This window comes from Carlito syrichta, unplaced genomic scaffold, assembly GCF_000164805.1.
Source record: "Carlito syrichta isolate Samal-C Ts95f unplaced genomic scaffold, Tarsius_syrichta-2.0.1 Scaffold303234, whole genome shotgun sequence".
Classification (NCBI taxonomy): Eukaryota; Metazoa; Chordata; class Mammalia; order Primates; family Tarsiidae; genus Carlito; species Carlito syrichta.
Genome location: NW_007247330.1, coordinates 7,734 through 19,771, shown reverse-complemented (window position 1 = coordinate 19,771; position 12,038 = coordinate 7,734). Strand labels below are relative to the sequence as shown.

Genomic DNA, 12,038 nt, shown 5'->3' with positions numbered 1-12,038 from the left:
AATAGAGTTTTGCTATGTTGTCCAGGCTAGTCTCTATCTTCTGGCTTCCAGTGATCCTCTTGCCTTGGCCTCCCAAAGTGCTAGGATTACAGGCTTAAGCCACCTCACCTTGTATTGCTCTTTTAAAATCTTTTTATTTCTGCCAGACTTGCCTTTGAGCCCTGTTGCTTCACACCTGGATGAGTAGCCGCTTTCTGGCAGCCTCTGTCCTCCCTGTTGCCCTGGGCCCTGCAGGTGGGTCAACTCTTCCTTCTGTCATTTGTTTTCTTGCTCCAGAGTCCTCAGTGGCTACAGTCTCTTCAGGATGAGGGGAAACTGGCAACCTGTAGGTCCATGGGTTTTGTTTGTTCTACATGGTATTATAAGGAATTGCTAGCCAGCTTTTTAAAAAACTGGAATTTTTATGTTAAAAGTTTCTATTTTCCTGAAAATTTAGAAAACCCTGGCAGCACTGAGTATATATTCCTAAAGCATGACAGGAAGTGGGAATGGCGTGCTTCCTTTTGTCTTTCCTTGGATCATACTTTCTCCAGTTTGCCACACTCCCCATTGCTCTTCATAGCTCCTCAACCTGCCCCACGCCTGTCACCTGTCTGGCTCCATAGACTTATTTGCAGCCCACAGTTGATTGTCTCCCAGGCAAAAGACCTTTCTGTGTCTGCATTTAGAACATACCTGGTATTTTTGCTCCTGTCTACCTCCTCCTCTAAACCTGTCCATGTCCTGTCATTCCACAAGGGCTGCTCACCTTCTCTCACCTCTGTGAAATCTCCTTGCCTACCTCTGGTGGAAGTCTTCTCTCTCCCTGAGTCAATAAAGCATCTGGGGTTTGCTTCTGGCTTGTGGTGCTTTGTATGAGGGGAGACTCAAAAAACTTGGAATTATCTTTTTGGAGGGCAGGTCCCTTGTAGTACAGTCTTTTCTTGCTAGGTAAGTGTTCTTGGAATCCATCAGCATCTATGTACCAGCTAGCATTGTTGTGAGAGGCTGCGTTCAGTGATTTTTTTTTTTAGATTCTTTCACTGTGTTTGTCCATTTCATGATGGGTGATTTACACAAAAAACCTGCCCACACTGTGCTGAGTGTTCAGCAGTTTTTGTTTTGTTTTTTTTCTTACCAAAAGCAGCAATGACCCCTCCCCCATGCCCATCCTCCCTATTCACCCAATCTTGCCCAAGCAAATTTTTTTTGTTTCCCCAGATGAAAAAAGTTCTCAAAGGGAAACATTTTGCCAATGTGGAAGAGGTGAAACAAAAAACGGCAGAAACACTAAAAGACTAAAAGTTCAAAAACTGTTTAGAGCAGTAGAAAAAGCATCTTGATAAGTATATTGCATCAAAGAAAAAGTGCATTGAAGGTGACTGAAGTTTAAACATGTAAGAGCAAATACACAATTTTGAAATAAATGAATTCCATGTTTTTTGGGTCCTCCCTCATATGTCATTTGTCTGTCAGAGCCATGTTTAGACTGTCCCTCCAGGGCCAGGGCCTTTCAGTGACTGACACACAATGCCTTGTACACAGGGGGTCCTCAACAGACGTACAACCAGAAAGATGCTAGAGATGATTCGGGGTCTCGTTCTATGGGTACAGAGAGCCACAGGAGGGCCTCTCACTTATATGGGACACAGTAAGCTGGTAACTTTCCCTAGCAACTCTGAAGACAGTTGTTTCAATTCTTGTCACCAGAGCCTCTGTTTGGGGAAGCATTTTTAATGTGAGAAAATGCTCAAACAGAGTTAAACTCTGGGATACTGTGGTGAGCCCTTGGGTGTGTTTACTCCCTTGTAAATGACTTGATCTATTATGATGTTTATTCAGCGAGAGTGTGCTAAGAGAGAGCTAAACAGAACTACACATTTAAAAATATTTCCTTACTTTTCATCAAAAATATTGAATACTGAATTTGAGCAAGATTCTATACTTGATACTAGGTACTATTTTTGCTCCCTAGGGCTTTCCTGTTACCTGTCTGGTCCCCAGTGTCTCTAGGTTTTTCTTGCCTAGGCTTTGTTTTAGCATAACCAACATTCAGAACACCCCAGGTCCATGCTCCAACGTGCTTGCTGAACTTGGGCTCCTCCTGGGCCTCTGATAAACTGGGCTGGGGTGCTGAGACACAGCATTGGTTTGTAGAAAGTGCCAATGCCTAATGATTGTTGTAGTTAGTCAGTGAAGACCTGTACTTAGTTCGCATCAGTTCTCCCACTTGGAAAACCAAACTCAAGGGTTCCTAGCCACATGCCCTAGGGCAGTGGGAATGACCATGAGATTCCCGGTCTTTCTTTTACTCCAGACAAGTCCCTTTGAGAGAGGAAGGGGTTTTGCTTCCCAAGTTCTGGGCCAGAGGGCGAGCATGCTCTGGGGCAGCACTGGCCAATGGAAACTTCTGCCTTGACAAGCATGTTCTCTGGCTGTGCTGTCCAGTACAGTAGACACTTGCTACATGTAGCTATTGCATACTTGAGATGTGACCAGTGTGGCTAAGGAACTGTATTCTTCATTGTATTTCATTTTAATGAATTTAAATTTAGATACCACATGTGCTTACCAGATCTCAGAGGCTGGGAAAATGGGTCAATGCAGTAACGAACCATGAGCCTTGAGCAGCCCGAATAAGACTGCACCTAGTCAAGGGAACCCACTTATAGGGGGGTGGGGGTGAAGTGCCACGCAGCTACGCAAGTCTGTTTGACCACATGTGGCCAGGCATCCAAACGGTTTAAATAGTGTTTGCCAGGAAACCCATGGCTGTGCTCTTCAGAGGAGGGTGTTTGTTACTGATTGTCATTTTATTTGCTTTAAGAATAGCAGACACCAGGCTTCCCTCAGCTGTGATTCCTTGAGCAGTTTCTATATCTGGTTTCCTTTGCTTGATTTTATTAAACTATGACAATAAATATATGCTATGTGTCCTTGAAGAATACTCCTGAACCCAAAGGGCTGTTTTGAGGAGAAGTGGGGAAACGTACGGGGAGGCAGTATAGATTGTTACACAGATTGAAGCTTGTGGGTTTATCTATTTTGCTTGACTTTTCTTAAATAGAGTCAGCTGAAATTGGCTAAGGGTGTTTTGACCTTATATGGTAGACATATACTTAAATGGTGGATATATACTTTATATTGTAGTGTATCTAAGCATATAAAAGGTATAAGAAAAATACAATACTATAACCTTATGGGACCACCATTGTATATGCAGTTGTTGTTGAGTGAAACGCTGTTATATAATACATGACTGTACTTCAGAGCTACATACTGTGGCTCCTTGAATGACTCCCCTTCTCTCCCTGCTGGTCTTTTTTTTTTTTTAATCAACTGTGATTTCAAATATACACAAAATTAGAAGGTTGGGCACAGAGAACATCAAGGCAAGAAAATGACAACAGGGTAGAGGAGAAGGCAGTCGCAGCCAGGGAGGCAGGTACCCACACAGAGTGCAGCAGCACCCACTTTGTGTGGTTTTGACAGTGAAGTGTGTAGCCTTGGAGTCCTCTTGGCCTCCTCTTCCCTGAGGAAAGTACATCTGTTCCCATTTCCCTGCCCCACTTTTAGGGGGCTTAAAAATGGCATTTCATTGGAAACAGTTGCTCTATATCAGTCAGAGGGTCTGACCTGCAGGATGTAAGCACAGGGTGGACAAATTCTAGTGAAGGAAGGAAAAGCCACAGCATCCCAGAGTCGAGTGGGAGGTTAATGATGCTTGCATTCATTGCCTCATGTGGTTAGGTTCCCAGGACAAGGCAGGCTCCTACACATATTTACATAGCCAGATACACATTCCCAGCAATTATAGTTTTACTGACATCCTAGGAAGTCAAGAGTTAACTTTATTCTTATCACTACTCTCCAGCAAGAGGTCTTTTTTTTCTCTCTCCCAGTTCCAAGATCATTAGAATTTTCAAAGAAAATATACTGTTTAGTCTGTTTTTGTTGCTGTAACAGAATACCCGAGACTGAGTAATTTGTAAAGAACAGAAATGTATTTCCTATAGTTCTGGATACTGGAAAGTCTAAGATCAAAGCACTGGCAGGTTTGGTGTCTGGTAAGAACCCAGTCGCTACTTCCAAGATGGCACCTTGAATGACACATATCCCAGAGGGTGGAACATTGTGTCCTTATATAACAGGAAAGCTGAAGGGCAAAGAGACAGAAGAAGGCCAAACTCACACACTTACAATGGCATTAATCCACCCATGAGGACAGAGCCCTCATAACCCTATTGCCTCCAAATGTCTTACCTCCCGACACCACTACGGTGGCAACCAAATTCCAACATGAGTTTTAGAAGGAACACGCATTCAAACCATTAACATATGCCTTTTTTGTGTGTGAGTCAGGGTCTCACTCTGTGACCTAGGCTTGTGTGCAGTGGCATGTTGACAGCTCACTTTCTGGGCTCAGGCAATCCATCCGCCTCAGCCTCCCAAGTAGCTAGGACTATAGGTGCATGCCACCACACCGGGCTTATTTTTTAATTTTTATTTTCTGTAGAGACAAGGTCTCACTATGTTGCCTAGGCTCATCCTGAACTCCTGGGCTCAAGCAATCCTCTCCCTCAGCCTCCCAAAGTGCTAGGATTACAGACGTGAGCCCTGTACCTGGCCACATATGCTTTTTAAAATCTTTTGTTTGTATTATTATTTTAGATATTTTGACTCTAATAAGATTAAAGATGTTAGAATTGCCCCTCTAGTTTGGGTTCAGTTTTATTTCAGTATTGTAGAAATAATAATCAGTGCTCAGCCAGTCGTAGCTGTGTTCCAAGTACTATTCTGAGAACTTGATAGCAATTAATTAATTCAATCCATGTGTCAACCTTATGAAGCAGTTGTCATTTACTGTCCTACTTTTACTGGTGGGGAAACTGAGGCCAGAGAGGTTAAGAAGCTTGTTCCATAGTGGGTTAATGGTAGAGCTGGCTGGCTCTAGAGCCCATATTCCTGGCAATAGAAAGGTTACTCTTCTGATTTATTTTCATCAAAACGTTTCAGTTTCCTATTCCTTTTTTTTTTGGAGTTAGAGTCTCACTCTGTTGCTCAGGCTGGAATGCAGTGGCACTATCATGGCTCACTGCAACTTCCACCTCCTGGGCTCAGGCAATCCTTCCACCTTAGCTTCCTAAGTAGCTAGGACTATAGGCATGTACCACCACATGCAGCTAGTGTTTTTATTTTTTGTAGAGACGAGGTCTTGCTATGTTGCCCAGGCTGATCTTGAACTCCTGGGCTCAAGTGATCCTCCTTCCTCTACCTTCCAGAGTTCTATGGTTACAGGCGTGAGCTACTGTGCCCGGCTCACCTTCCTATTTCTGGGTCACCAACTTCTCTTAATAGGTAAATTACTATTAAATACAAATATGAAAATTATGTTGAGTAAAACAAAACCTCTCTTCCATTAGATAGAACTGCCCAGATGACACCGAAAACATTCACATTGATAAATACTCATTTTGAAGTGGTTTAATACAGGAACAGGAATAAATCACTAAGGGTTCAGGGGGAGGGCTCTTTCTGGAATTTTCCTGACCATTGAGGGCCTGACTTAGGAACTACTTTCAGTCAGAGTAGTATCATATTCTTCGGTTTCCTCAATATACTGAAGTCTTCACTTTTGTGTTGGAAAACACACACACACACACACACACACACACACACACACACATGGTTGAGCATGATTACATAATAAATACATTTTATTGAGAAGGAAATATTCAGAATGTCAGCCTCACCTAGAAAGCCAAGACAACCAGCAGCTGAGCTCAGGGAATGTCCAGGTCTTCCCATGCACTGCTTTCTCTCTGACTTCTGTAGACATCCCTCAGCCATCTCTGTGACCGGAAGGATTTGGGCTGCACATAACTTCTACTGGGAAGGTGGACTGCAAAACCACAGGACTCCCTTGTTTCAAAATGCTCCTTTGAGAGACATAGAGGAAACCTGAGTAGCAGAAGACATGAGAGGTAGCCAAGATCCACATTGCGTTGGAAGTTTAGGTTCCATATTAGTGAAGAATTTTCAGCAAATCCAGCTGGTCTTTCTTGCCCTATTTTCTGGACTGGGTGTCTTTTGCAATGTTAAACTCCACCCATGCTGGCTGAAACAATAAAAGGGGTTCACTTGCTGTCTGGTGGGCTGGCTTCAGAGGTGGTTTGACTTGAGAACTGGGTGATTTTATCTAGAACCCTGGTTTCTTATTTCTCCCAGCTCTGCCCACTATGAAGTCCGCCTTATTCTAAACTCAGTTTCTCTTCATGGTTTCATGGTGACTATCAGTAGTTTCCTGGGCCACGTGCTTCCTCAGCCTGCTCTCTGTTCAGAGGGAGTGGGGGAATATTTTTGCTGAAAGAGCGTCTTTTTCCAGAGCCCCTTTGGGTCTCAGTTGGATCATGTATTCTTTCTTAAATCAGTACTAGGACTGGGGCAAGGCTGCTGTGCAAAAAACCCATGGTGGCGTCAGGTTCTCTATAGACCCAGAGCTGTGAAGGGAGATGTAGACACCTGAATAAAGATTGGGCTACTTACCCAGTGAGTGGTAGATGTTAGGTAGGAAATCACAGATTTACTATCTTTCTACAATCTGCCAACCCCTCAGGTGCAGCTTTCTGCTAGAAAGTAGAAAAATTATCATTTTTGAAATAACTATTTTTTGCTGCTTTGTTACTTAATTCTCCTTTGCTTCCCTCTTCCTTTCCCCCTCCTCTTCTTTTCTTTCTTCCTCTTCCTATCTTCTCCCCTTTTCTCCTTTTTCTACCTCTTCCTCTCCTTCCTCCCTTCCTCTTCCTCCAGCCTCTCTCCCATTCCCTCTTGATTGATGATCTAGTCATTTATTCAACTCAACTCAACTGCTTTGGTAGCGTTTAGTTTCTCACTAAATTAAATGTCTTTATACCTTTCCCCTGCCCAACAGGAAGAAGAAATGCCAGATGTAGAAATTGACATTGATGATCTTCTTGATGCAGACAGTGAGGAAGAGAGAGCTTCAAAATTACAGGTAAGCAGTTTTAAAAATCTAGAAACTTCCAATCATAGATGCTTGAATCTACTTAGGTCTCCAGAGTGTGGCATGGTCTAATTCTGCCCATGGCAGTGTTAGCACCAGAACCTGAGGCAACGGCAGTCAGCAGAGAGAAAAGCATTTCACCCTTATAAAGTGCATCTTAGATAATAAGGCAGTTCTTGACTGCTGTCAGTTTTCAAAGCTCCTTACAGATATGACTTTCTCAGCCTCATTTTCTTGGGAGAGAGAGCTGGTCCTGCCTTCCAAGATCTAGTCATAAGGCAAAAAATTGTTGCCCCACAGTGGTATGAGAAGGAGAGGGACTGAGCTAGAATTGGAATATCCAAGCCCAAGGTTCTGGTCTTACGCAGTTGTAGATTGTATTATTCATGAAATTGATGTCTAAGTAAGATCGCTTATGATGTAATTTGATTTAATAAACTATCTTTCAATAGTCAATGCTCACCTGACAGCATTCTAGTATAACAATGGATATTGGGATGTCTAATGTTTCCTTAATGGAGAGCAATAAAATATAGTTCCTATTTCCTTCCCACAGGAGGTCAAATCTATCATTTTAAAATCTGCATTTGGGAGTTTCTAAATCCAATTAACTTTTGATCTGCCATTGTACTTAATGTCCATTGATAATTACTGTTAATGGCTCGTGGTTACCACCAATGGTAAATGGTCCCTAGGCAATCAAAGGGCACATTTTAATGTACTCATGTGTTTAATGTATTAGTCATCATTAGTGTCCCTTGAGTGTTGCACAGTCTCAGTTACAATGATTATTTCTTTTTGGTGATTTATTTGGGAAAAAATAACATCCTAGTTATAATTTTTTTAAAAAAAGATAAAGCAACACCAGTCCTCCTGAAAATGTAATGACATAAAAAAGTTTTCTTAAAATTGAGAACTTGAAAGGGACTTTTTTGGCTACCATCAGGTTTCCACCCCCCACCCCAATTCCTACATGAGGACTCAAGCTGATCTATGACTGAATCACAGTCAAATCTCTTGCTCTCCAAGTCCAGTGTGATTGTCAACATCTCACACATGCTATTTCCATTTTAGCTAAATATAGTTGAATATTAATCAAGTTGGCATGTATGGAAAGGTATGTGGATGCAGAGGAGGTAAAAAGTCATTGATCAGGTGGGTAGGTTTGAAACCATTTGGATCCTTCTGGGTTATGTTCAGTTAATGGAGGGAAATCTGGAGTTGAAGATTCAGTTCCTGTGGAAGGCCGTCTTGGGTATGAGCTACTGAGTTAGTTCACATCTCTCTGGCAGACTACAAACTGATGAATAGCTGAATATCCTGTCCTGCTTTAAAATAAGCTCTTTTCCTCAATGAAGTACTCAAAACCTAGTCAAGGGTTCTATTTTGTTTTCAATGCTATGGTAGCATAACAAATCTTTTCCTATTCAGAAAACATTTCATATAGCATGTGTGTATAATTTTTTATGTCCTTAAATGACTAACTGGTGGTAAAATAAAATGTGTTTCTAGATGGTCAATATGAAATCTTGATTTACCATTATAAAGAGAATACTATAAATGTACAATGATTTTTTTATTTTACTTTAAAAATTTTTGAATTTTAAAATGATAAAACTGACCTTCTGTGTGTTTAATTCTAGGAGGCTCTTGTAGACTGCTACAAACCAACAGAGGTAAACAAATCACTTTTTCTAAATGCCATGCTTGAATTCGTTTGTTATTAAATCAATTTGTCTATTTTTAAAACTAAACCACAATAAGTGGGTTTGATGATGTGTATACTAATTAGCAATTATTATCCATGAATGCATATATTTGAATGGTACTAACTTCTTTATTTCTAAGCCTAAACATATCTAGTTTAAAAAGACTAATGGAGTAGGGTGTGTTGCTTGCTTTAGATAAAAGCCAAACTTCAAAGAAAATTGTCAGAGGGTTTAGAATCATTCTAGTAATAGTTTTAGGTTTACAACTGGTTTGTACATTATATTAGTTTATAGCTATGTGTTTTTGAAAAGCTTAAAGTCAATTCAGACTTTCCAAAGAATTACCTTTATTGGGAGAAAAAAGAAAGTTATACTTTGGGTATTTATTGAGTACATAATACTGGTGTAAAAACAATGGCTATTAGTCTGATTAGACCAAAGCATTTAATGTAGACTCTAATGACTGAGAGTACAATCAATGTAGAGATTAGGGTTTTGATCAGTTACAAAAATATTAGCAAAAGAAGTACTTTCAGTTTGTTCCTGTGATAAATCATAGAAATTAGAAGAACCATCAGATATTTTGGAATCTCTTTGTAACATCAAAGTAATGGAAGTAAGACTTCTGTTTTTCAAAATGGTATAATTACAGAAGGAGAGGAAAGCATGCTTTTACAAGCAAGTATAAGATTTCAATGACTTGGTTTGAGGCTACATATCAAATAGCTACCTATTTGAGCTTTATTCTTACAACCTTCAATTTTAATTACGTCTTGCAGTCATAGAGATTTTGTCAAAATATATACCTTTAAATCAATGTAATATGTATTCACATTTTTGAAAACCAAAAAATATGAGGCTTATAAAGAAAAAGTAGCAATGTCTTTCCCACACTTCAGGACCCTTCTCTATTTATATATTTTTATACAACACTTTTAGCTGTTTCCCTGCTATTTGCTCTTTTATTTATTTATTTATTTTTGAAAGCAGGATTTATTGAGAGGACAGAAATCTCCCACAGTGGGAGGGGACCCAAGGGGGCTGCCCTGCTCTTTTATTCTTAAATATGCTTTTTGTTTTTAATTGACTCAAGGGGAAATGTGATACATTTTGTACTCTCCATACAATTTCTTTCCATTTATACCCTCATCAAAGATATCTGACAGTATTTTGCTAAATCAGTGGTTAAGGTTTATAAAATTACAATTTAAAAGAATATTTTTCACTATTGAGCCAACAGTGAAATATAATCATGGCTCCCTTTTGTATAGCTCTTTGTTTTTCCTGGAGTTGATAACCACTTTATTTTTAATTTTGTGTAGCACCAATTGGTATTTTTTTGTTGACTCTCCAGTGTCAGCATCAGACATGTAATATATTTACGGTCTGCTCAAACATATAATTACTAGCCTCCTTCCCCCAGTTTTTTCTCCCAACCTAGAGAAGCCTTCCTCTGGTTCTGTCAGGTAGTTGCTGTCTTGAGATTTCTGTTCACTACTGTCTTATGTTTAATCTTTGTTTTTTAAATCTCAGTTTTCCTTATGTTTGCTAGTGTGCATCATGCTGCAGCTTTTTGGGAAAGAGTAAGAGAGGTAACTTTGTTAGATCCTTGTATATGTGACAGTGTATCTTGATCAGTAATTTCAGGATGGCATAGGATAAAAGTCATAATTAAAACTCAAATTAAAGGCATTACTCTATTGTTGTGTCACTTCTAGTGTTAAGGAGTCTGTTGTTATTTTCATTCTCAGACCATTGCGTATGACCTATTTTTCCAGCTCAATTAACTTTTTTTTTTTTGAGTTGGAGTCTCACTTTGTCACCCAGACTGGAGTGCAGTGGCCACTCCCGGCCACTGCAGCCTCTACCTACCGGGCTCCGGCGATCCTTCCACCTCAGCCTTCCAGTAGCTGAAACTACAGGCGTGCGCTACCACACCTGGCTAATTCTTTGATTTATTGTAGAGATGAGGTCTCACCAAGTTGTCCAGGTGGGTCTCGAACCCACGGGCTCAGGCAGTCCACTCACCTCAGCCTCCCAAAGCGTGGGATTACGGGCTGAGCCACCGAGCCCAGCTTCAGTTAACTTTTAAGGTTATCTCCATATTTTGAAATTTTACAGTACTTTGCTCTGTCGTAAATCTTTTTCTATTCATGTGCTGGGTCCTTTGAGTTTGAAGACATGTCTCTCAGCTTTTCAGAAATTGTCTTCTATTATTTGTTACTTATTTTTATTTATTTCTTCCTCAGTATTCCATACTTCTGGCTCTCTTTCCACTAGGAAGATCTTTTGTTCGACTTTCTAAAATATTTCGAGACTTTATCTTCTTGTCTCCTTACTGATATTTTAAATTTTTACCTATCTTATACCTAATATCCAAGAGGTCTTTCCTTTTTTTTTTGAGTTGGAGTCTCACTCTGTTGCCCATACTGGAGTGCAGTGACCACTCCGGGCCACCGCAGCCTCGACATGCTGAGCTCCAGCGATCCTTCAGCCTCAGCTTTCCAAGTAGCTGGAACTACAGGCGTGCGCTACCATGCCCGGCTAAATTTTCATTTATTGTAGAGATGAGGTCTTGCCAAATTGCCTAGGTGGGTCTCGAACTCGCGGGCTCAGGCGAAGAGTTCTTTCCTGATTTCTGTTTTGCTATTTTGTTTTAGTCTTCTTGTTTCATGGCTACATTTTATTCTTCTTTCTCTTCAAAGAGAGAGCATTAGTCAAATGTTTCTTTGTGTTTGTTTTTAAGATTATTCTGTTGCTTTCATTGTCTCTGTTTTCTGAGTCTCACCTTTTTTCTGCCTGTTTTCATCTGTATTTGATGATTTTTGTCAACGTACCCATATTTGAATGTGAGGAGACACTAAGCTGACTGGCATTTGTATGCTTGAGGACAGCTTGTCCATTTCTGGGTCTCACTATGGAGTGGCCAGGTTGCAAGCTAAGTTTTTTTTTTTCATGATCTGTTGTGGGTAGAATGGAGAGACTCCTCAGAGTGTCAGTATTTTTGTTTGTTTGTGTGTTTTTAAGATATTCAGGTTTTTGAGAGTTTGACTGTCTCATCTCCTGCCTAAGGAATCACAATTTGACTTGAGACTTTCTGGAAGTACAGCGGAGAAGGCAAGAGATTTCATTATTTAGCTCTTTGGGGGAATAGAGCTTCTTTATTTGTAGCTAGTTTGGCAATTAACATAGGAGTTAAAACAGAAATTCGGAGAATGCTTTTAAATTGTGTGACGAGTTAGAGGAGAAGAGTAGGATTGTAGTCAAGAAAAAGGATGAATTATGCAGATGAGTGAACATATGGAGTGAGGAAAGGTTGCTGCTGA

General features: G+C 40.3%; 1 protein-coding gene across 1 annotated transcript in view; it reads left to right on the top strand.

The window, feature by feature from the left end:
- PPP1R14C (protein phosphatase 1 regulatory inhibitor subunit 14C) overlaps window positions 1–8,679 on the top strand; it is a gene marked incomplete at its 3' end in the record, with an annotated part of 72,123 nt that extends 63,444 nt beyond the window's left edge. The window contains exons 2-3 of the mRNA XM_008058162.2: window positions 6,911–6,994; window positions 8,647–8,679. Of these exons, the coding sequence (XP_008056353.1) occupies window positions 6,911–6,994; window positions 8,647–8,679 (117 nt within the window). The remainder of the gene's footprint in view (window positions 1–6,910; window positions 6,995–8,646) is intronic.
- Between the last annotated feature and the right edge of the window lie 3,359 nt (window positions 8,680–12,038).